The 21,714-nt window shown below is 69.4% G+C and overlaps 4 protein-coding genes across 5 annotated transcripts; 1 reads left to right on the top strand and 3 right to left on the bottom strand.

Annotated features, from left to right (window-relative positions):
• Positions 1–178: 178 nt before the first annotated feature.
• LOC133757486 (elongation factor 1-delta) lies at positions 179–10,073 on the bottom strand. Of its 2 annotated transcripts, none has more exons than XM_062187916.1 (8): positions 9,973–10,073; positions 4,524–4,647; positions 4,246–4,317; positions 1,290–1,389; positions 1,116–1,216; positions 792–1,007; positions 346–540; positions 179–259 (listed from the first exon to the last, which is right to left on the bottom strand). In XM_062187916.1, exons 2-8 carry the CDS (start codon positions 4,638–4,640, stop codon positions 221–223), a joined length of 840 nt encoding a protein of 279 aa, XP_062043900.1. In that variant the 5' UTR covers positions 4,641–4,647; positions 9,973–10,073; the 3' UTR covers positions 179–220. The 2 variants fall into 2 exon arrangements, with proteins under 2 accessions (XP_062043900.1, XP_062043901.1); XM_062187917.1 differs by having other exon boundaries at positions 4,524–4,644; positions 9,973–10,070.
• LOC133757485 (uncharacterized) lies at positions 4,965–9,282 on the bottom strand. The gene is made up of 2 exons (XM_062187914.1): positions 6,681–9,282; positions 4,965–6,477 (listed from the first exon to the last, which is right to left on the bottom strand). The coding sequence occupies exon 2, from the start codon at positions 6,475–6,477 to the stop codon at positions 5,446–5,448; it is 1,032 nt and encodes a 343-aa protein (XP_062043898.1). The 5' UTR covers positions 6,681–9,282; the 3' UTR covers positions 4,965–5,445.
• A 504-nt stretch (positions 10,074–10,577) lies between the features above and the next one.
• TIGD5 (tigger transposable element derived 5) lies at positions 10,578–13,259 on the top strand. Its single transcript, XM_062189432.1, has one exon. The coding sequence runs from the start codon at positions 10,612–10,614 to the stop codon at positions 12,226–12,228; it is 1,617 nt and encodes a 538-aa protein (XP_062045416.1). The 5' UTR covers positions 10,578–10,611; the 3' UTR covers positions 12,229–13,259.
• A 2,930-nt stretch (positions 13,260–16,189) lies between these two features.
• PYCR3 (pyrroline-5-carboxylate reductase 3) lies at positions 16,190–21,594 on the bottom strand. The gene is made up of 6 exons (XM_062189430.1): positions 21,503–21,594; positions 20,273–20,337; positions 19,796–19,975; positions 17,795–18,007; positions 17,502–17,594; positions 16,190–17,406 (listed from the first exon to the last, which is right to left on the bottom strand). The coding sequence occupies exons 1-6, from the start codon at positions 21,588–21,590 to the stop codon at positions 17,224–17,226; spliced, it is 822 nt and encodes a 273-aa protein (XP_062045414.1). The 5' UTR covers positions 21,591–21,594; the 3' UTR covers positions 16,190–17,223.
• Positions 21,595–21,714: the final 120 nt, after the last annotated feature.

The raw sequence follows: 21,714 nt of genomic DNA, 5'->3' as shown, positions 1-21,714 counted from the left end.
ACATAGCTGCAGCTCCCGTGGGGCCAGAAGGCAAGGGCTGGCTAGATCTGGTCTGACTCCACCAGCTTGGATGCAGTCACGGGCAGGGGGCAGACGCGGGGCCCTGCCAGCTGTGGGGAGGCGGCCAGGGGCCAGCAGAGGCCTGGCAGGACACGCCACGGAATGACAGGACAGGAGCCAAAGTGCCAGAATCTCTTTAATCACTGGAGGGCCCCCCACGTCAGATCTTGTTGAACGCTGCGATGTCCACGCTCTGCACCTGGGGACAGGCAGGGGCAGCGGTCAGGGCGGGGTGGCTCCCGGAGGGGGCGGGTAACCGGCCCTGCCCCGCCCCCCCACACTCACGTGCTCCTCGAACTTGGTGATCTCTTCCTCCAGCAGGTCGGTGCCCACCTTGTCGTCCTCCACCACACACTGGATCTGCAGCTTGCGGATGCCGTAGCCTACGGGCACCAGCTTGGAGGCCCCCCAGACCAGCCCGTCCAGCTGGACCGAGCGCACGCAGGCCTCCAGCCGGGCCATGTCTGTCTCGTCGTCCCACTGCGGGAGCGGGGGGGAGGCTGCTGGAGTCGGCCACCCTCCGAGGCCTCCCCCTGGACCCACTGAGGACACAGCCCTGCTGCCTCCCAGGTCTCCCAGCGCCTGGGCACAGTGGGACCACAGCTGGCCGCACACGCCGGGGGCAGCAGGCCTCGCTCCTAGCCCAGGGTTCCTGCTCGTGACCGTGAAGCCCCACCAGGCGGCAGAGGGGCTGGCCCGGCCTTCCCGAAGCCCTCCCAGCCGCTGCTCACGGGCTTGACGTCCAGGAGGATGGAGGACTTGGCCACCAGCGCAGGCTTCTTGGCCTTCTTCTCGGCGTACTGCCGCAGCCGCTCCTCCCGCAGCCGGGCCGCCTCCTTGTCCTCCTCCTCGTCACTGCCGAACAGGTCGATGTCGTCCTCGTCGTCCTCTGCCGGGGCGGCCGCCTTCTTGGCCGGGGGCTCCACTTGGCGCATGGGAGACACGTGCTGCCACGGGGGAGGGGGAAGCTGAGGCCGGCCCAGCGCGGCCCCTCTGCTGGGCGGAAGAGTGGCAGAGGACGGGCCCGCCAGCCCGCTGTGGGCGGTGGCGCTCACCTGGGTCTGTGGGGCCGAGGCCCGGTGGGTGGGCGAGCTCTTCTCCAGTGCGCTCAGCCGGGCCTCCAGCTTGGAAACGGCCTGCTGCAGATCCTGCACCACTGTGGGACGAGGGTGCCGGTCAGTGGGCGGGGCGGGGCGGGGCGGGGTGGCACCCCCAGGCCCGGGCCTCACCGCCTCGCAGGTTTTGGTTCTCTACTTCCAGGCTGGCGATGCGGACGGTGAGCTCGCTGTGGTCGCCGCCAGGCCCGCTGGAGGCCCCTGGGCCCGAGCTCTGCAAGGCAGGGGGAAGGACCCTTGGCACTCGGAGTGGGAGGCTGGCCGTGTCTCCAGCCACACCAGGCCCGGCCAGAGGGAGCGTGGAGCGGCGGGCCAGCAGCCCAGGTTGAATGCTGTGCGTCTGAGCTCACGCACAGGTGCGAGATGGTCTGACAGAGGCAGCGAGGTGAGGAGCCCAGGGAGAGGCCTCAGAGGAAAGCCCCCCCCTCACCGAGCACACACATTTCTGTGGTTTACGCCCCAGTCTGTGGTGCTGTTAGAACCGCGCAGCAAACCAGTTCTAGTCCTGATGACATCTCGGGGACCAGGACCTGGAGCGGAGCCTGCCCGGCCGGGTGCGAGTCTACACTACCCTGACCCCGTGTGTGTCCCCCTGCTCACGACGGCTGGGGTCTGGTGGGGAAGACAGCAAGCCCCAGGCAAGAGCAGGCGGGGCCGCCGTGGGTGCCGGCCCCTGGTCCGGGAGGCAGGCCTGTGTCGCCTGGGGGCCCCCACCACGAGCAGGGAGAGTGGAGGCTGCTGAGGAGCCGGCGGCCACGGTTGGCAGCCACAGTGCCCTGTCGGGGCAGCACTCCAGGTCCCTGACCCTGCAGCTGCCGCCCGGCGCCACTGGGGCTGTCGCCAGCGGTGAGCAAAGGCGATGCGCTGAGTGCCTCCTCCAGTTATTGGCAGAAATTCGGATGTTAAGGCCGTGCCAGTGCGGAGCTGCAGGCAGGCGAGAAACACCATCCCAGTGACCCTCGGGCCTCGCGGGCTAGGCGGGCCTCGCTGTGGCACAGTGACGGGTAAGCCACCATCTGTGATGCCGGCGTCCCAGCGTCCAACCTGCTCCACGTCTGATCCAGCTCCCTGCTGAAGGCCTGGGAAAGGCAGCGGGCAGACAGCCCAGGTGCTCAAGCCCCGGAACCCACGTGGCAGACCCGGAGGGGGCCCCTGGCTCTGGCCTGGCTCAGCCCTGGCCATCGCAGCCATGTGGGGAGTCAACCAGGGAGTGGAGGGTCCCAGTCTGGAGCTCTGTCTCCCTTTGTAACTGTTTCAACCAATCAGACTTGGAAGACCACAGGTCGCCCGGAGGGGCCGCTCTGCCTCCACGGCTGGGGCTGCCTCCGGCCTCTCATCCGTCCCACGCCAGGGAGACCCCGGGTTCTCAGAATTGTGTGTGGGCAGAAACCGTGCCAGCTTGGACCAAAAGGGAGAGAGGATGAAGTCAGAGAAGGCTGCAGACTCCCAAAGCCCGCTGCTGACAGCTGCTGGCTTCCGGACGGGACGGGTGGGTGTCTGGGCTGGCGGTCAAGATGCCTGGGTCCCACGCAGGCCAGGCAGCACCGACAGCTCAGGGGTTGGCTCCTGGGAGACCTGATCGGGTACCTGGCTCCTGGTTTCAGCCCGGCCCAGCCCCTGCCGTGGTGCACACGCGGGGAGTGAGCAAGTGGGGATGCTCTGTCTAACTTCAAGGAAGCAAAGGAAGAGTTTTCATCAAGAGCACTGACCCAGGCGCGGCCGGAGCCACCCGGGAGGTGCCCAGCCGGGTCTGAAATCGCCTGGGACGAATACATGAGTCAGCTCTTGCAGCTGGCAGCGGACGCCAGGACCCACTTAGCTCTCACAGGTCAGCGTCAAGACCGGGCAGCGGACGCCAGGACCCACTTAGCTCTCACAGGTCAGCTCCGAGACCGGGCAGCGAACGCCAGGACCCACTTAGCTCTCACAGGTCAGCTCCAAGACCAGACAGCGAACGCCAGGACCCACTTAGCTCTCACAGGTCAGCTCTGAGACCGGGCAGTGAACGCCAGGACCCACTTAGCTCTCACAGGTCAGCTCCGAGACCGGGCAGCCCCTCGGCTGGGGCTCTGCCGCAGCAGGGGTGGCACAGGCACAGCTTCTGGGGGCACGGCCACACGACCTAACGGCTCCCCATGCCCACGGATGCACGTCCTGGGTACAGGAGCTGCGGGAGCCAACTCGTGTCCAGACCACAGCAAACAGGGTCTGAGCATTCCCGCCGGCCCCACACTGTCCCCAGCTGCGTACTGGGGCAGACACTCGCTGCGGCAGCACGGCTCTGCCCAGGACCCACTCCTCAGACCCAGAAGCAGCTCCTGGCCCAGCCCGGCCCAGCCCTGGCCGTTGCCCATCTAGGCAGTGCACCAGCAGTCAGCTGGAAGATTTCGTTCAGTCTCTGCCTTCAAATAAATCCATCTTAAAAAAAAAAAAAAGCTCCCAAGGTGCCAGTGTCCCAAGCCCAGATCCTGTGACCTGCACCTGTGGCTGAAGGGGTGGGGACGGGGCCCCAGGTGGTCAGGTGGGGGTCAGAGGGATGTGCGGGCAGCAGAGCTGGTATGACGAGACTGCCCGCGGGGCCCAGGCCGAGGGACCTGCACAGGCGGGGCGGCCAGCTCTCCTGGGGCCTGTCCCGTGAGAGCCCTTCCCAGCTTGGGACCCTGACAACTGTGCCGGCACGTGTGAGTTCTCAGCAGTTGGCCTGTGACAGCCAGGAGAAAACCAAGACCCTGCCCACTTCGGGCGCAGCCAGTACCCAGCACTGCCAACCCTGCCTAGGACATGAAGGCTGGGCAGGGCGGCGAGCCCCTCTGGGCCTCCGATCCAAGATGGCGCCGGCTGACGTGGAGCACCTGTGACACGGGGAGCAAGGCCGGAGGGAGGCCCAGCGAGCGCTCAGCACAACACCGCCACCCAGGCCGCCAGCGAGCAGCAGGCAGGGAGAGAAGTTGGAGGTGAGGCCCACACGGCCCGCCCTGCACGCTGCGCCCTGAGACAATCGGCAGGACGGAGGAAGCAGGCACGCTGCGTGGCCGAGCCCGAGCCGGGGACGCGGGCTGTGCGTACTCACTCCGGCCAGCGATTTCTGGATGTTCTCTCTGGCTCTCGCAATGTCGCGCAGGATCACGCTGGCGCCATTCTCCTGCGGGCAGGGCAGAGACACCAGTCTTTCTTTTTCATTCAAAAACCCAAAACCCCAAGAACCCTCACAGACAGCACAGTGACAGCGCAGCAGGACAGTGAAAAGCAGAGGTGCCCAAGGCCGCGGCTCCAGAAGCTGCAGAGCTGCGCTGGCCCCGCACCCCACAGGCCAGCCAAGGCCACCCCTGCCGAGACCCCCCAGCGCACCTGGCGGGAGGGGCCGGCCACGGGCCCGTTCATGCGCTCATAGAAGCTCCGCTCTGCGTCATCGTACTTGAACTTGTCGAACCAGATCTTCTCGTGCACCAGGAAGCTCGTCGTCATCTTCCTGCTGGGGGGAGGGGGCTGGGTCAACGCGGCTAGGGGGAGGGGCCTGGGCCGTCCCCAGACCCACCCTCCCCACACGCGGAGGAGCCCCTGGGATGCCCCTCCCAGTCCAGCTGTGGCTGGAGAGCCCACTGTGCCTGCACACCATCCACACACACGTGTGTGCACACGCACAGCCCCCCCCCCCAGACGCAAAGCGGCTCTGTAAGCACATTCGGTGAGGCCAGAGTCCTTCCTGCAGCTGTTACCATCTGCCCCGCCCCATACAGCCCACCGCCCCGCCCAGCGCAGTGAGAACGGACCCCTCCCACCCTGCCACCAACTCCCAGGGCCACGGGCCCCTCACAAGCCATCAGGGGGGTGGGCAGCATTCCCACCCCAAATCAAAACCACCTTCTGAAACCAGCAAACCCAGCCCCCCCACCAAGACCCCGGCCCATCTGGCCTCCAAAGATGGCGGCTGGGCCGCAGTCACCGCCCTGGAGCAGGGCCCCTCTTGGCCCCCGACTCGCTCATCCCCTGGGATGAGATGCCCACCTTACCTCAAAGGTGGCTATGGGTGACAAGGTGAGCTGGGCGTGGACAGGACGCCAGGCAGGGCCTGCGTCTCATCCCAGGGGCTGCCCTGCCCAGCCAGGGTATGACCTCCCACCCCCACCCCAAGGTGGACTCTGGACACAAGGACACAGCACCACCTCGCCCAGCCCACCGCTGCTTTCAACCCGGCTGGGTCCACCGGGGGAGGGACTGTAGTGGTCCCTGTGCCCACAACCCAGGCCAGGCCCCGCCCAGCTGGTTTCTCCTACTTGGGTCTCAGGCTGGACATGGATGGGCCCGAGCGGGGCCCAGGACGGTGAGCCAGGGAGGCGGCTTCGAGCCGCCAGGCCATGCGCAGGGCCTCGGCGGCGTGGTGGCGGCACTCGGCGCTGTCGTAGGCAGGCTTGCTGAGCCAGGGGGCCTCTGCATCTTTGTGCAGGAAGTACCAGGAGGGCAAGGCCGAGGGGGCCTCCCCGTCAGCCCGCCGAGACCCAGGCCGCTTGCTTCCCAGGGCGCTGCGGCCGCGCCGGTCCCTGCGGCCGCGCCGGGCGCCCTCGGCCTGGCTGGCTCGCTCCTGCAGGCGCACCTTCCCGGGCGGGTGGCCGTCAAACTGGGCCTCGTAGAAGCCCCTCTCAGCTGCGTCGTAGCGCGGCTTCTCCAGCCACACCTCCCGCACCATAGCCTGCAGGCTGCCCAGAGCGGGCTGGCGAGCCAGCGCCAGGTCGGGGGCCCCCTGGCCGCGGCTCCCCTCTGCAGCCAGCAGGAGGGCCTGCGACCACTCCACGAAGGCCCGCTCGGCCTGGTCGAAGGAAGACTTGTTGACCCAGACACCCCAGGTCACATGGTGGCAGGCCACCAGGCTCCCGTGGGCGCAGGGCCCCCGCAGGGCCAGCGCAGGCAGCTGGGTGGCCTGAGCGGCTGCGTCGGCCAACCGCTGGCGGTAGGAGGTCTCTGCCTGGTCGAAGAGCGGCTTGTCCAGCCACACGTGGTCAGCCGAGAGGCCCACGAGGGCCAGGTCCGCCTGGCCGAGCCAGCTCTTGGGGGAGCGCTTCCTCTTCTTCTGCAGGGGCTTCTGGCCGTCGCGGCTCGTCCTGGGCTCAGGCCTGCTGCCGGCGTCGGGGGCCTCTGCCTCGTCGGCGTCCTCACCGCCTGCCTGGCCGGGCCCGTTCATGGCTGGCGCCTCGGCCGGGGGGTGCTGGGCGGCCTCGTGCTCACAGCAGCGCCGCTCGGCTCCCTCATACTTGTGCTTGTCCTCCCAGACGGTCTCCAGCGCACAGGAGGCCTTGCCGCTCCTCATCTTCCGGGGCAGCGTTAAAAAGCAAGCACAAGGAGGAGTTGCGGCACGCTGGGCGCGGCCTCCCGCGGAGGGGCAGGGCAGGCAGCCCCGTGCGCAGACGCCCCAGCTCTCCCTGCCCCCCACCACAGGAGGGGCTCGGACAGCTGCAGAGCCGGGGGAGGGGAGGCTGGCCACCACCTCCAGGCTCCCCGCCCAGCCCTCACCTTTGGAACTGGGAGCCCCGGGACGCGGGAAGGCAGGCCTCGCTGCCCTGGCTGGGGACAAGCCCGCTGAGTGACATCCCCTCAAGCTCCAGGCAACTCTAAGGGTCTGTGGGCCACAAGCAAGACCGGCAGCGTGATCTGAGCCGCACCAGCCACGCAGGACACGGCCCTGCCCCAGGGACCAGGGTGCTGCTACAGGAGGGGTGCCTTGGCCAGACACCGAGCAGCACCCAGGGGCGAGCCCCCAGCCTGGATGAGAGCCCTGAGCTCGCTCACTGCAGGTCCCCGAGGACAGCTCCATCTGGATTCCGTCCTGACACCCGGGAGCTGACTCAGGAGGGGACCCCCTGTGGGCGCACCTGCTGGAGTGCACCCACACCACCCAGCCCTCACCCAGGGACAGCAGACCTTTCTCACCACTGACCTTGGCTGCGGACTTATGCCCCGCTCCCACAGCTCAGCCCAGTGGCTAGGGGGCCTGGCCACCTAACCCCCACAAATACAGAGGGCCTTTGAGATGGCCCAGCCTCTGGGTCAGCACGGAGCTGCCCCGTGGCAGGCCACAGAGGCACCCCCTGCCCCCCCGCCAGGGCAGCACTTACCAAGGCCAGGCTGCTGGGACAGAGGTAGGGCGGGCTAGGAGTGGGAGCAGGGCCCAGGCGGCAGGCATTGTGACATCACCCACTGTCCCACAGGCCCTCCCACCCCCAGCCAGGGCCCCCTGGCACCAGCGTGGGCCAGACCTCCCTGTGACCTCACACCTGGTCCCCAGCGCTCCCTGCAGCGGGGGCTTCACTCAGGGAAGGCAGCTGCTTCCAAGATGCCCACCGCCAGGGGTCAGGGCCGAGAGTCCGGGCGCTCCGTCAGGCCACCCGGCACACAGGGGACCATGAGGTCCCGCCGAGCCAGCTCGGGGCCGCAGGTGTGGATGAGGTGGCCCTCTGGCTGGGAGGAGGGAGCAGGGCCCTGGCAGGTGGGTACTTACTTTTGCTGTGACCTCCTAGGACAGCATGAAGGAAAAGCAGGAGGTTAGAGGCACCAGGAAGGCCACAGGCCACACGTGGTGACAGGCGGCCGCCCTTCAGATGCTGCTTGTCCAGAGGGAGAGGAATGGTGAGTGCCGGGCAGGACCCCAGGCGGTCAGCAAGCCCACCTGCTTAAGGCGGCGTGGCTCCTGTCAGCTGGTGCCCGGGAAGGCCTCGGGGGACAAGCAGGGATCCCTGAGCTGCCTTCACCCAACTCCCGGGCAACCCGGGGCAAGGTGAGCCAGGCTCACAGGTGCCCTGGAGCTGCCAAGGGGGCTCCCAGCCCCGCCCCTGTGCTGCCACGGGCCAGCAGAGCCTCGCAGACCGACTGCCTGGTAGCCACAGTCACCAGGTCTCGTACTGCACACGGCGAGAGCCACCTCACAAAGCCAGGCGGCTCTGCAAAGGCCACAGGATCCAGAGCCACGCTGAGCAACCAGGGCGCCCTGGGGGTTGGCCTGCCTCCCCCCGCCGCTGCGGCAGGCACAGGGCTCTCCGTCGACACCACCACGCACCTGAGCCCACCCTGGAGCCCAGGTCGGAGCAGGCCCTTGCGCTGGGAGGCCATGGTCCTCTTGTGTGGACAAGGAGGCACACACAGCCTCCCGCAGTCCCCAGCAGGACCGTCATGGTGGCACCCACAGCCCCGCACCGGCCAGGCAGTAGCACAGCAGCTGCCAGACAAGCAGTCTGGAGACCAAGGCAGGACCCAGAGGGAAATGGCCCAAGGGTCACCTCAGCCCTGCTCCTGGAAGCGTGGACCCCCACCCTCCCCGGAGGCAGAGACAGTGCCTGTGCAGCCACGGGGCCCCAGCTGGGGGTGGCCCCAGGAAGAGTCTGCTCACCTGGGAAACAAGACGGGGGGCGGGTGTGTGTGTGTGTGCAGGTGGCCGGTGTAGGGCCCAGCCGGCACCTGCTCTCCACAACATGCTTGGAGCCTCTGTGGCCAGGCCACATCTGGCCTGCTGAGGGGACACAGAGGCACTGGCCTCCTGCCCCAAAGCATGGCTACTGGCCGTGGACGTGTGGCTGGGGCTCCACACCGCACGGGGGCATAACGCCACAGCCCAGCCGCTTCCCCGCTGACCGCTCCGGGCCACTCTGTCATTTAAATAAACCTTGCTTTGAAAAAGCGCCGGCCTCAGCAGAAGGTGCTAGGGCCCGAGGGCCGTGGCCAGCCCCCCAGTCCAGCCTGCGCCGGCAGCCGGACCGCTGGCCTCACCGGCCAGTGCTCCCTGGACAGCACCTGTGCAGGTGAGTGCCCACCGGGCCTGTTCAGGAGACTTCAGAAAACTCCCTGAAAAGCACCTATTACAAATGATGGGTGGGTTTTTTGATGCAAAAGAAAAATTCCTGAAGTCCACGTCCCTTTTTCAATCACATGAAACTTCCCTGTGCGCAAAAAACCTTGCGATTCCACTTCGGCGAACTTTTAAACAGTTTATTTCCATCTACGTGAAAGTCAGAGCAAGAGACCTTGTCCATTCGGCGGTGCACCCCAAGTGCCTGACCAGCCCGCAGCCACCCAGGCCCCGCACAGCGCAGCTGCCCCCGACCCGCGGGGCCACCACGCCTGGCTGCAGACGCACGCTGCAAGCTCCCACCCGCCAGCGAGGGCCCCAGGAGCGGCTCCCGCACCTCGCTCGCCGAGAGCACGGGAACAGAGGCTCAGCCGCAGTCCTGCACCCCGATAACGGGGCGCAGGGCCCCGCCCGGGGAGGGAGCCCCTCCCGCCTGCCGGCGGACCCCGGGCTCCGCGCCACGGAGCAGGCCCGCAGCTCGCAGTCTGTGCGCGCGCCAGCTCTGCATGAGGCGGCACTTTCCCGAGACAAGCGCCTGCACCCCGGCGTGGGCGAGGAGGACCCCGTGGCCCCCTCCCCAGCAAGCTGCAGTCGGCATCGGCTGTCAGGCAGGGGCCACCCCAAAGCTTGGCGACACCAACAGCTCTGTGCCTGCGGCGCGACCGCCCTGGACGCCAGTTCCGACAGAACCGCACAAGCGCCCGCTGCAGATCCCCACCCCCGAGCGAGACCCCGGGTTCCCTCGAGCCCCCGAGGCGGCTGCGGGGCGCCCGCGGCGCGAACGCCAAGAGGGAGGTCACCGTCGCGGCTGGCCGGCGCCCCCAGCCCCGCCAGGCCGGCCGCGTGGCCCTGCCGCCCCGCCCCCTGCGCCCCGGCCCGCAGGCCCGCCGTGCACGCGGGGGCTCGCGCTCCCCGGCCCCCGCCCCCGACGGCGCCGGCGGCCGCTCCGGGGCTTGCGGTACTCACACGCCAACCAAGGACGCGGCGACCGAACGGGGGAGGCCGGCGAGCGCGCGGAGGCTGCGGAAAGGGAGCACCTCCCAGGCCGCGCACGGGAAATGAAGCGCTGGGCGCTACCAAGCGCCGCGGGCCCGGGGCCGCAGGGGAGCACCGCCCTCACGCACGCGCCGCCCCGCGTCGGGGCGCTCGGCAAGAAGCTCCCCGAAACCGCACCGGCAGAAGCCCGTCGGGCCCGGTCCCCGAGGCCACTCCTCCCGGGAAGAGGGTCGACGCCGACGGCCGGGAGCAGGGCAGCCCCCGGCCCGACGCCCCTCTGCCGCCGGCGCAGTGGAGTCGCCCGCCCGGGCGGGGCGGGGCAGCCGGGCCAGCGCGCCCGGAGTGACGCGCGACACAGCCAACGCGCAGGCGCCGCCGGCGGCGGGGGGGCGGGGCGGCGGCGCGAGGCCAGCGCCAGCGCGCTTGCGCGCACCGCCGAGCGGGCGAGACAAAGGGGAGGGCCCGGCGGTCCCGCCCCGCGCGCCCCGCCCCGAGCGGCCGGCGCGGGCGTGTGGCCCCCGGGCCGCCGCCGCCGCCGCCGCCATGCATCCCGCGGGCGCCCCGGCCGGCCCGGCCCCGCGCCCCGCCCCCGCCGCGGCCGCCGGGAAGATGGCCTTCCGCAAGGCCTACTCCATCAAGGACAAGCTGCAGGCCATCGAGCGCGTCAAGGGCGGCGAGCGGCAGGCCAGCGTGTGCCGCGACTTCGGCGTGCCCGGCGGCACGCTGCGCGGCTGGCTCAAGGACGAGCCGAAGCTGCGCTGGTTCCTGCAGCAGCTGGGCGGCGAGGTGGGCCGGCAGCGCAAGAAGATGCGGCTGGCCAACGAGGAGGAGATCGACCGCGCCGTGTACGCGTGGTTCCTGGCGCTGCGCGGCCGCGGCGTGCCGCTGTCGGGGCCCGCCATCCAGGCGCAGGCCGAGGCCTTCGCGCGCCAGATCCACGGCCCCGCGAGCACCTTCAAGGCCAGCCACGGCTGGTTCTGGCGCTGGCAGAAGCGCCACGGCATCTCCAGCCAGCGCCTGTACGGCGCGCGCCCGCCCGCGCCCGCGCCCGCGCCCGCGTCGCCGGCCCCCGCCGAGGGCGGCTACGGCGACGAGCAGATCTACAACGCCGACGTCACCGGCCTCTACTGGCGGCTGCTCCCCGAGCGGGACGCGGGCCCCGGGGGCGACCGGGTCACCGTGCTGCTGGCCGCCAACCTCACGGGCAGCCACAAGCTGAAGCCGCTGGTCATCGGGCAGCTGCCCGACCCGCCCAGCCTGCGCCACCTCAACCGGGACCAGTTCCCGGCCTCCTACCGCTACAGCCCGGACGCGTGGCTCAGCCGCCCGCTGCTGCGGGGCTGGTTCTTCGACGAGTTCGTCCCGGGCGTCCGGCGCTACCTGCGCCGCAGCTGCCTGCAGCAGAGGGCCGTGCTGCTGGTGGCTCACCCGCCCCGGGCGCCCGCCCCGGAGGAGGGCGAGGACCCGCCCAGGCGCTGCCGGCCCGAGCCGCTGCAGACCCCCGACGGCGCGGTGCGGGTGCTGTTCCTGTCGCGCGGCCGCGGGCGCGCGCGCATCCCCGCGCCTCTGGAGCAGGGCGTGGTGGCCGCCTTCAAGCAGCTGTACAAGCGCGAGCTGCTGCGGCTGGCCGTGTCCTGCGCGGGCGGCTCCCCGCTGGACTTCGCGCGCAGCTTCATGCTCAAGGACATGCTCCACCTGGCCGGCCTCTCGTGGGACCTGGTGCAGGCGGGCAGCATCGAGCGCTGCTGGCTGCTGGGCTTGCGCGCCGCCTTCGAGCCGGGCCAGCAGCCGGCGCGCCTCGCCGAGGAGGCGGCCGAGCGCAGCCGGGCGCTCAGCGACCTCACGCACCTGGCCGCGCTGGCCCACAGGCGCCTGGCGCCCGAGGAGGTGGCCCAGTGGCTGCACCTGGACGACGACGGAGGCCTGCCGGACGCCTGCAGGGAGGAGCTGGGCCCCGCGGCCCCTGCGGCCCCGGCCGGCCTGGCCTCCGACGTGGGGGGCGGGGAGGAGGAGGCGGCGGCGGGCGACCGAGCAGGAGGAGGAGCCTCCGTGCCCACCGCTGGGGAGGCCGTCCGGGGCCTGGAGACAGCTCTGCGGTGGCTGGAGAGCCAGGACCCTAGGGAAGTGGGGCCGCTGCGGCTGGTGCAGCTGCGCTCGCTCATCGGGGTGGCGCGGAGGCTGGGGGGCGTGGGGCCGTCCCCGGCGGCTCCTGATGATGGCGTGTGACCACACGGAGCAGGTGGCCTTGGTCCTGCTCCTGCTTCCACGCCTCTCCTCCCCTCGAGGCTAGCCCGCCCCAGGGGCTCTGCAGGTTCCAGGGACCCCAGCCCGCCTCGCTTGAAGGGGCTTGGCCGGTGAAGGGTCCCCTGGTCTTGGGGCAGCTGGAAGAGAAGTCTGGGTCTAGGCGCCTCCCAGGGTGGGGGTGTGCTCTGGAGGGCAGCTGGCTGTGGCCCCTGTGGGGCCAAGGCCTCCGGGCTGGGCCTGTCCATGGCTGCTCTCCCTCCTGCCAGACACTGGACAAGGGCCCAGAGCTGCAGGTGCGGGTCATTTGGGGGGGCAGAGCCCTGGATTTGTTACCGTTTTTATACATCCAGCCCGTTCTTGGGGGCCCCTGTGGCCCAGTCTGGGAGGACGGTGCCCCACGGTGCAGCATAGTCAGGAGGGTGGGGCTCCCTGGTGCATCACTGTGAGGGGGTGGGACTCCGTGGTGCAGTGCAGTGAGGGGGCGGGGCTCCCTGGTGCAGTGTGGTGAGGGGCGGGGTTCTCTGGTGCAGCACAGTGAGGGGGCGGGGCTCCCTGGTGCATCACTGTGAGGGGGCGGGGCTCCCTTTCACTTGAATGCCCAGTTCTCCCTGAGAAAACTATCCTGAACAGATGTCTCGTGCCCTGGGCTGCGGGGCCTCTGCACCGGGCCCACGACCTGCCCAGTGGCAGGACAGGCTCCTTGCCTGCACGCCTGCCACGGCCCAGCCGACCACCAGAACAATCTGCAGTGCCTTAGTGCCGGCTGCATAGGCCCCTCCCCTGAGACCCCCACCTGTCCTGGAGCTGCCAAACGGGTGCTGGGGGGGGGGGCGTGTCAGAACCTTGCAGGGGGTCAGGGGCTGTCTTGCCAAGTTGTGGTCAGAGCCCCCAGGAGGGGCCTGCTTCAGCCACTCTGTCTGTCCCCCCCATCAGTCCCAGCCTGCAGACCTGGGGCTGGGGGTGCAGCCACAGGGGCATTAGTGGGAGGGAGGGGCCGGGTGCTGGCCTGGCAGGGGGTAGCTGGGGGCGCGCCCCCACGGCAGTCTCTACACATGTCCCAGAATAAAAGGTCCTTGAACTGCTGCCTGTCTCAGGTCTCAGAGTGAGGGACGGTGTGGGGTGGTAAAGGGAGGGGCCCAGGCTCTGGGCCTGCTGACCGCTGGCCACCTCCACGTCCAGCATCCTGAGCCTGGGGCCCTGCAACAGCCTGGGCTCCGGCAGGCTGGGGCTGGCCCTGGGTCTCCAATCCGAATGGCTGGGGCTGGGCTGCAGGAGTTTAGTGTGTTTCATGGGTCACCTCCTAAACGGCCCTGGGAGCCGCAGCTCCACTCCGCAGGGCTCCGGGGACAGGCAGGCCTCAGGGCTGCTCCAGGTGAGGGCTGCACACCTGGGCCATGCCACACAGCCCAGCGGCCTCGGGGAGCTGCCCCTCACCAACGCTGCTCCCTGGTGAGCATCTCTATCTTGTCCAGAGCCAGCCCTCTCTCCTGGGTGCCCAAGCCCCATGGTGGCTGTGTGTCCTCAGCCCTCTGGATGGTCCCTGGGCAAGGCAGGTGCAGGCTGGGCTGGGACCTTAATGTCAGGTGTGCGCCTGTGCTGGGTGGGATCTGTGTGTCAGTGTGTGCCTGTGCTGGGTGGGATCTGTGTGTCCGTGTGCGCCTGTGCTGGGTGGGATCTGTGTGTCCGTGTGCACCTGTGCTGCGATCTGTGTGTCAGTGTGCGCCTGTGCTGGGTGGGATCTGTGTGTCCGTGTGCGCCTGTGCTGGGTGCTGGGATCTGTGTGTCCGTGTGCGCCTGTGCCGGGTGGGATCTGTGTGTCCGTGTGCGCCTGTGCTGGGTGCTGGGATCTGTGTGTCCGTGTGCGCCTGTGCCGGGTGGGATCTGTGTGTCCGTGTGCGCCTGTGCCGGGGTGGGATCTGTGTGTCAGTGTGCGCCTGTGCCGGGTGGGATCTGTGTGTCAGTGTGCGCCTGTGCCGGTGGGATCTGTGTGTCAGTGTGCACCTGTGCTGGGTGCTGGGATCTGTGTGTCAGTGTGCACCTGTGCTGGGTGCTGGGATCTGTGTGTCAGTGTGCGCCTGTGCCGGGTGGGATCTGTGTGTCAGTGTGCGCCTGTGCTGGGATCTGTGTCAGTGTGCGCCTGTGCTGGGTGCTGGGATCTGTGTGTCAGTGTGCGCCTGTGCTGGGTGGGATCTGTGTGTCAGTGTGCGCCTGTGCTGGGATCTGTGTTAGTGTGCGCCTGTGCTGGGGTGCTGGGATCTGTGTGTCAGTGTGCGCCTGTGCTGGGTGGGATCTGTGTGTCAGTGTGCGCCTGTGCTGGGATCTGTGTCAGTGTGCGCCTGTGCTGGGTGGGATCTGTGTGTCAGTGTGCGCCTGTGCTGGGTGCTGGGATCTGTGTGTCAGTGTGCGCCTGTGCTGGGTGCTGGGATCTGTGTGTCAGTGTGCGCCTGTGCTGGGTGCTGGGATCTGTGTGTCAGTGTGCGCCTGTGCTGGGTGATGGGATCTGTGTGTTAGTGTGCGCCTGTGCTGGGTGCTGGGATCTGTCAGTGTGTATGTGTGCTGGGTGCTGGGATCTGTGTGTCAGTGTGCGCCTGTGCTGGGATCTGTGTGTCACTGTGCGCCTGTGCTGGGTGGGATCTGTGTGTCACTGTGCACCTGTGCTGGGTGGGATCTGTGTGTCAGTGTGCACCTGTGCTGGGTGCTGGGATCTGTGTGTCAGTGTGCGCCTGTGCTGGGTGCTGGGATCTGTGTGTCCGTGTGCGCCTGTGCTGGGTGCTGGGATCTGTGTGTCAGTGTTGCGCCTGTGCTGGGTGCTGGGATCTGTGTGTCAGTGTGCGCCTGTGCTGGGTGCTGGGATCTGTGTGTCACTGTGCGCCTGTGCTGGGTGGGATCTGTGTGTCACTGTGCGCCTGTGCTGGGTGGGATCTGTGTGTCAGTGTGCTCCTGTGCTGGGTGGGATCTGTGTGTCTGTGTGCGCCTGTGCCGGGTGGGATCTGTGTGTCAGTGTGCGCCTGTGCTGGGATCTGTGTGTCAGTGTGCGCCTGTGCTGGGTGGGATCTGTGTGTCCGTGTGCGCCTGTGCTGGATCTGTGTGTCAGTGTGCGCCTGTGCTGGGTGGGATCTGTGTGTCCGTGTGCGCCTGTGCTGGGATATGTGTGTCAGTGTGCGCCTGTGCTGGGTGGGATCTGTGTGTCCGTGTGCGCCTGTGCCGGGTGGGATCTGTGTGTCAGTGTGCGCCTGTGCTGGGTGCTGGGATCTGTGTGTCAGTGTGTGCCTGTGCTGGGATCTGTGTGTCAGTGTGCACCTGTGCTGGGTGGGATCTGTGTGTCACTGTGCGCCTGTGCTGGGTGGTGGCATCTGTGTGACAGGTGTGCACCTGGCTGGGCTGGAAGCCCAGCAGTGTCCTCTTTCTAGCAAGGAGCAGGCTGCTGAGCCCAGGGCCTGGCCCTGTGTGCAGCCCCAGAAGCTGGTCCCAGAGCCTGTGGTGGCACACACGTGTTGGCAGGAAGCTCTGGTGGTGGCAGACACCCACCTTGGCTGGGCCTGTGATGTGGCAGACATCCAGCCAGGGGGTGGGAGCCCATGGTGTGTGTGGGCGGAGGTGCAGTGGCAGTGACCCCCCCTCAGCCCTTGGCCACCTGCTGGTCCTGGGGACTTCACAAGCAGACAGGGACCCTCGCGGCCCCATGGGACATGCATGTGGCAGTCTCCTCAGCGGGGGTGGCCACGGTCAGACCACTGGGCTGAAGATGGACAGGGGAAAGATGGGAGAGGGAGGGGAGGTCCCTGACCCCGTCCACACCCGGCAGGGCTCACTCATGGGGGTCCAAGGGTGAGGCTTGACCCCAAGTGCACGCTGCAGAGGATGGGTGGTGGGGTTCCTGCTGTGTGGACCTTGCTGATAGCCACCCAGAAGGCAAGCACACTATTTAACAGGTTCAACATGAGAGCTTTGTAAGCACCTCTATTGTAAACTCTTCACTTGTGATCCGAAGGGCGGTTCTGGAACACAGCGAGGACGGGACGTGAAGCTGGGATTCGGAACGGCCGCATCACACCCTCTGTCCACGCTGCACAACAGTGTCGGCCGTGAAAGGCGAGGAAGGGCCTCAGAGGCCCACGGTCGAGCCCGGTGCTGCCTCTCCCACACCCGCCACTCTGGGAAGAACAGTTCTGGCCCTGGGCTGTGGTCAGCTGGGCGGGGCTCCACAGACACGGGTCACAGCCAGGACCTCCGAAGCGTAGGTGCGCTGGTCCCCGGGGGTTGGCAGGGGCTGGCTCCGATTCAGCAGTGATTTCTGGGGGCAGGTGGTCCTCTGGTGGCTGTCCCCGGGGTCCCTGCCCGCAGGCGGCCTGCACCAGACCTGCAGGCCAGCGGGTGGGTCCTTGGCGGCAGGGCTGCCTGGGAACGGGGGTGGAGCTACAGGGTGCAGGGCACGGTGGTGGGGGCAGGACATCTGCTCCTGTGCTCTGGATGCCAGGAGCCCTGTTTCAGGCGGGGGTTATTTGTGTAAGGTCACCCAGCCGGCGGATGGCCCAGCGGGCACTGCCCTCTCACGGCCAGTCTCAGGAGGCTGCTGGGGGGAGGTGAGGGCAGTGCAGGGCTCTGGTGGGGGAGCTCCGGCTCCCCATGGGTGGCCCCACCCCACGGCAGGCCATGGACCCTTTGGTGGAGCCAAATGAGAAAGCTGGCCAGGCAGCGGCCCCCAGGACGCTGGGAAACGCAAAGGGCCTGCGTCCAGACCAGGTGGCCGGCCAGGCTGCTGTCGCCTGCAGCTGTGCTCACAGAAGGCAGGCCCCCTGCACGGTGCCAGCTCTCAGGACCAGTGTCACCGATCACCAAGGGCTCACCAGGAGCCGGGCCACCGCCCTGGAGCCTTCTGCCACGTAGGGGAGGGGGCCTGCCTGCTCAAAGCCTGGCCCCTTGCATTTCCCTGGGGCGGGGCACGGAGGGCGAGCGGCTGCCGGCTTCATCCAGAGCCTACTTTCTGCTGAGCTCCTTGGCCCGGCAGGTGGCCGCCTCCACGGCACTCATGGTGGCCGCGCGCAGCCCGCCCTGCTCCAGAGCGTGCAGCCCGTAGATGGTGGTGCCCCCGGGTGTGAGCACGTCGGTGCGCAGCTGGGCCGGGAGCCGCCCCTCCTGCAGCAGCATCTTGGCTGTCCCCTGGAGGGAAGGGGGTGGTGACGCCTCAGCAGCTGCCCCCGGACCTGGGCCCGAGCTTCTGGGACCTGCTGTGTGCCCAGGGCCACCTCACTCACCAGCAGCGTCTGCGCAGCAATGCGGTGGGCCAGGCCGCTGGGCATGCCCATCTTGATGGCGCCTTCAGCCAGGGCCTCAGAGAACGTGCACGCCTGTGGCAGCGTGTGGGGGCAGGGGGTCAAGGCCAGGGCTGTGCGGGCCCTGGTGCCCAGCCCTGCACGTGTGCGCCAGGCCGCAGCCCAGGGCCCAGCAGGGGCCACCCATCGTTCCGTCCTGGGGGAGCGACCTGGAGGCCCCTGCAAAGAGGGCTGGCCTGCCGGGGTGGGGGGAGGGGAAGGGCGAGAACACTCACGAAGGCCACGCCACTGCCGCTCAGGCCGGTGTGGATGTCCACGTAGGCCTCAGGCACCTCCTCGCACTGCCCACAGGCTTCTAGAAGGTTCTGCAGGAGCTTGGCTTCGCTGCTCCCAGCACAGCGGCCCAGCGCCATCACCATGGCCCCCTCCTGGACCGTGCAGGGCAGGTTGGGTGAGACCCGCAGCACCCGGGTGTTCGGGGGCAGCAGCTGGCGGAGAAAGGGTGGAAGCAGGCAGCCTGTGGGGCCGGGCCCTCCCAGACAGATACCCAGCGGCCGCAGGCTCTGTACCCCATGCCCCAGGCCGGGCCCTGTGGACAGACACCCAGCGGCCGCAGGCTCCGTACCCCATGCCCTGGGCCGGGCCCTCCCAGACAGATGCCCAGCGGCCGCAGGCTCCGTACCCCACGCCCCAGGCCGGGCCCTGTAGACAGACACCCAGCCGCCGCAGGCTCCGTACCCCATGCCCTGGGCCGGGCCCTCCCAGACAGATGCCCAGCGGCCGCAGGCTCCGTACCCCACGCCCCAGGCCGGGCCCAGTGGACAGACACCCAGCCGCCGCAGGCTCCGTACCCCATGCCCTGGGCCGGGCCCTCCCAGACAGATGCCCAGCGGCCGCAGGCTCCGTACCCCACGCCCCAGGCCGGGCCCTGTGGACAGACACCCAGCGGCCGCAGGCTCCGTACCCCACGCCCCGGGCCGGGCCCTGTGGACAGACACCCAGCAGCTGCAGGCTCCATCCCCCGTGCCCCGGGCCAGGCCCTGTGGACAGACACCCAGCCGCCACAGGCTCCGTACCCCACGCCCCAGGCCGGGCCCTGTGGACAGACACCCAGCCGCCGCAGGCTCCGTACCCCACGCCCCAGGCCGGGCCCTCCCAGACAGATGCCCAGCGGCCGCAGGCTCCGTACCCCACGCCCCAGGCCGGGCCCTGTGGACAGACACCCAGCGGCCGCAGGCTCCGTACCCCACGCCCCAGGCCGGGCCCTGTGGACAGACACCCAGCGGCCGCAGGCTCCGTACCCCACGCCCCAGGCCGGGCCCTGTGGACAGACACCCAGCGGCCGCAGGCTCCGTACCCCACGCCCCAGGCCGGGCCCTGTGGACAGACACCCAGCGGCCGCAGGCTCCGTACCCCACGCCCCAGGCCGGGCCCTGTGGACAGACACCCAGCGGCCGCAGGCTCCGTACCCCACGCCCCAGGCCGGGCCCTGTGGACAGACACCCAGCGGCCGCAGGCTCCGTACCCCACGCCCCAGGCCGGGCCCTGTGGACAGACACCCAGCGGCCGCAGGCTCCGTACCCCACGCCCCAGGCCGGGCCCTGTGGACAGACACCCAGCGGCCGCAGGCTCCGTACCCCACGCCCCGGGCCGGGCCCTCCCAGACAGATGCCCAGTGGCCGCAGGCTCCGTACCCCACGCCCCGGGCCGGGCCCTGTGGACAGACACCCAGCGGCCGCAGGCTCCGTACCCCACGCCCCAGGCCGGGCCCTGTGGACAGACACCCAGCAGCCGCAGGCTCCGTACCCCACGCCCCGGGCCAGGCCCTGTGGACAGACACCCAGTGGCCGCAGGCTCCGTACCCCACGCCCCGGGCCGGGCCCTCCCAGACAGATGCCCAGTGGCCGCAGGCTCCGTACCCCACGCCCCGGGCCGGGCCCTGTGGACAGACACCCAGCGGCCGCAGGCTCCGTACCCCACGCCCCAGGCCGGGCCCTGTGGACAGACACCCAGCAGCCGCAGGCTCCGTACCCCACGCCCCAGGCCGGGCCCTGTGGACAGACACCCAGCAGCCGCAGGCTCCGTACCCCACGCCCCGGGCCAGGCCCTGTGGACAGACACCCAGTGGCCGCAGGCTCCATCCCCCGTGCCCCTGGCACAGCAGCAGGAGTGCCCCTCACCCCAGCACCTAACCTAGCTGGGTCACTGGCTGCCCCCCACATCAAGCCAGCAGAGCCCCCCCCAGGGGCAAGGCCTCACCCCTGCAGGCCACTCACCTCCTCCAAGGTGCTAAGAGGGACCCCGGCAGCCACGGACACCAAGATGTGCTCTGTGGTGACCACAGAGGCCACCTCCGCCAGGACGCCTGGCAGGATGTGGGGCTTGGTGGCGAAGATGACGAGGGAACAGGTCTGTAGCACCTCCTGGTTCGAGTGGGTGGTCTGGCAGCCCAGAGCCTGCGTGGGGGACACCAGGACAGGAGCTGGGGCTGCATGACCGGGGTCACCCCCACGGCGCGGAAGGCTGCCTGCGTTCCCCCACGGGACCACGGCCTGGCCTGCACGTGCCTGCACCGGCCCCGCCCCCCACGGCAGCACACACGTGCACACCCCTGCTCAGGCCTCCAGGACCCTGCCCAACACTTCTCAGAACCTCAGCTCCGAAAGCCACGCTCCCCAGCCCCGAGAAGCAGCTGAGGGACAGGGGTCAGCAGGTGGCGCCCTGGGCCCCTGGGGGACCCCTCGTCCACTCACCCGGAAGTGGCAGAGGTTCCTGTCGGTCGGCGCGCTGGCCATCACATGCTGCGCTTCCACCTTCCCTGGAGAGAATGGAGAAGGAAGCGGTGGTGAGAGGGTGGGAGGAGTCTGGTCCCCCGGCCCCGCCCAGCCCTGGCCCCTGGAGACTGGGTGATGCTCCGCCCCCCTGGGGCGACACAGCAGATGCACTGATTTCATGGGGCAGCCACCGCCCCCTGCCTGCTGCTGGACACAGGGGCCAGGAGTTTGGCCTGTCCAGTGAGCACATGGACCCCAGGGGCTTACTGGCCAGGGCAGTGGGGAGGGCAGCACAGTACGGTGCCCCAGGGAGTTGTCCCGGTTCTGAAGGCACCTGACCTCACTGGGGCCAAGCTTCCCTGGAAGGGGTGTGGTGGTGCTGGATGGCTAGCGGCAGGGAGCTGGGGAGACCGGGCTGAACAGGAAGACAGCGCGTCAGCTCCTGGACACAGCCGGGCATCAGGGTGGCCGCTTGGGCTCAACATCTGTGACAGCGGCTCCCGGAGCCCGTGGAGCCGGGGAGGCAGGCGATCCCCGAGACCTGCTGGGCGCTCTCCCAGCTGCTCCCCGCTCCTCTGCACCATGAGCTCTGGCTGATGAAGGCAGAAAGGCAAAGGTCGCCCCTCCCGGTGCCCGCGTGGCAGGTGCAGGTTTCCAAGCTCTGGGAGGGTGCGCGGGCGATGCCCCTCCCCCCGCCCGTTTCTGGCTGTCCGCATCTCCCGACAGACAGCCACCGGGGATGCCCAACACCCTAGGGCCGCGGACGCCCACAGGGCTGAGGGCGCACAGACGGAAAAACCAGCCTGGGGCTCAGGAGGGTGAACCTCACCCAGGCCGTGAGGCCAGGAAGCGGGCCACGCGGGCCAGCACCGTCCCCGGGAGCCGCCCACGTAACCACACTTGCAAAAGCGGAGGAGACGGATGAAGCTAACCTAAGAGCGCTCTATGTGACAGCACGCCCAGGCACGGTGCGGAAGGGAGCCACGTCCTCGACCGGCCTGCCTGCCCCCTCCCCTCCCCTCCCCTGCCTCCCCCCGCCGCTCCCCTGCCCTCCCTCCCCGCCCCTCTCCCCAGTCCTAGGTCTCCGAACCCCGGAGCGCCGCACTCCGCACGCGCAGCCCGCGGACAGCCGGCTGTGCGCCCGGGACCGCGGTCCGGAGGGGACCCGCGGGCGCCCTCCCGCCCCGGGCCGCGCCCCGAGCCCGCTACCTGCTCGGATGAGGCCCTGCGCGATGGCCTCCGCCATGCGGCCGGCGCCCACAAAGCCCACGCGCCGCGGAGTCGCCTCCGCCGCCATCGCCTCTGCCGGCACTGGGCCCGCCCCCCGCGGCTCATTGGCCGAGGACGCCGGAGAGCCGCAGCCGCCCATTGGCTGAGCGCCGCGGGGGCGGGGCGGGGCGTCCCGGAGCAGGGCGCTCTCC

The sequence above is a fragment of the Lepus europaeus genome, chromosome 4 (assembly GCF_033115175.1).
Source record: "Lepus europaeus isolate LE1 chromosome 4, mLepTim1.pri, whole genome shotgun sequence".
In the NCBI taxonomy this organism is placed as follows: Eukaryota; Metazoa; Chordata; class Mammalia; order Lagomorpha; family Leporidae; genus Lepus; species Lepus europaeus.
Note: the sequence above shows the minus strand (reverse complement) of the source record. Positions and strands in the feature narration are given on the sequence as shown.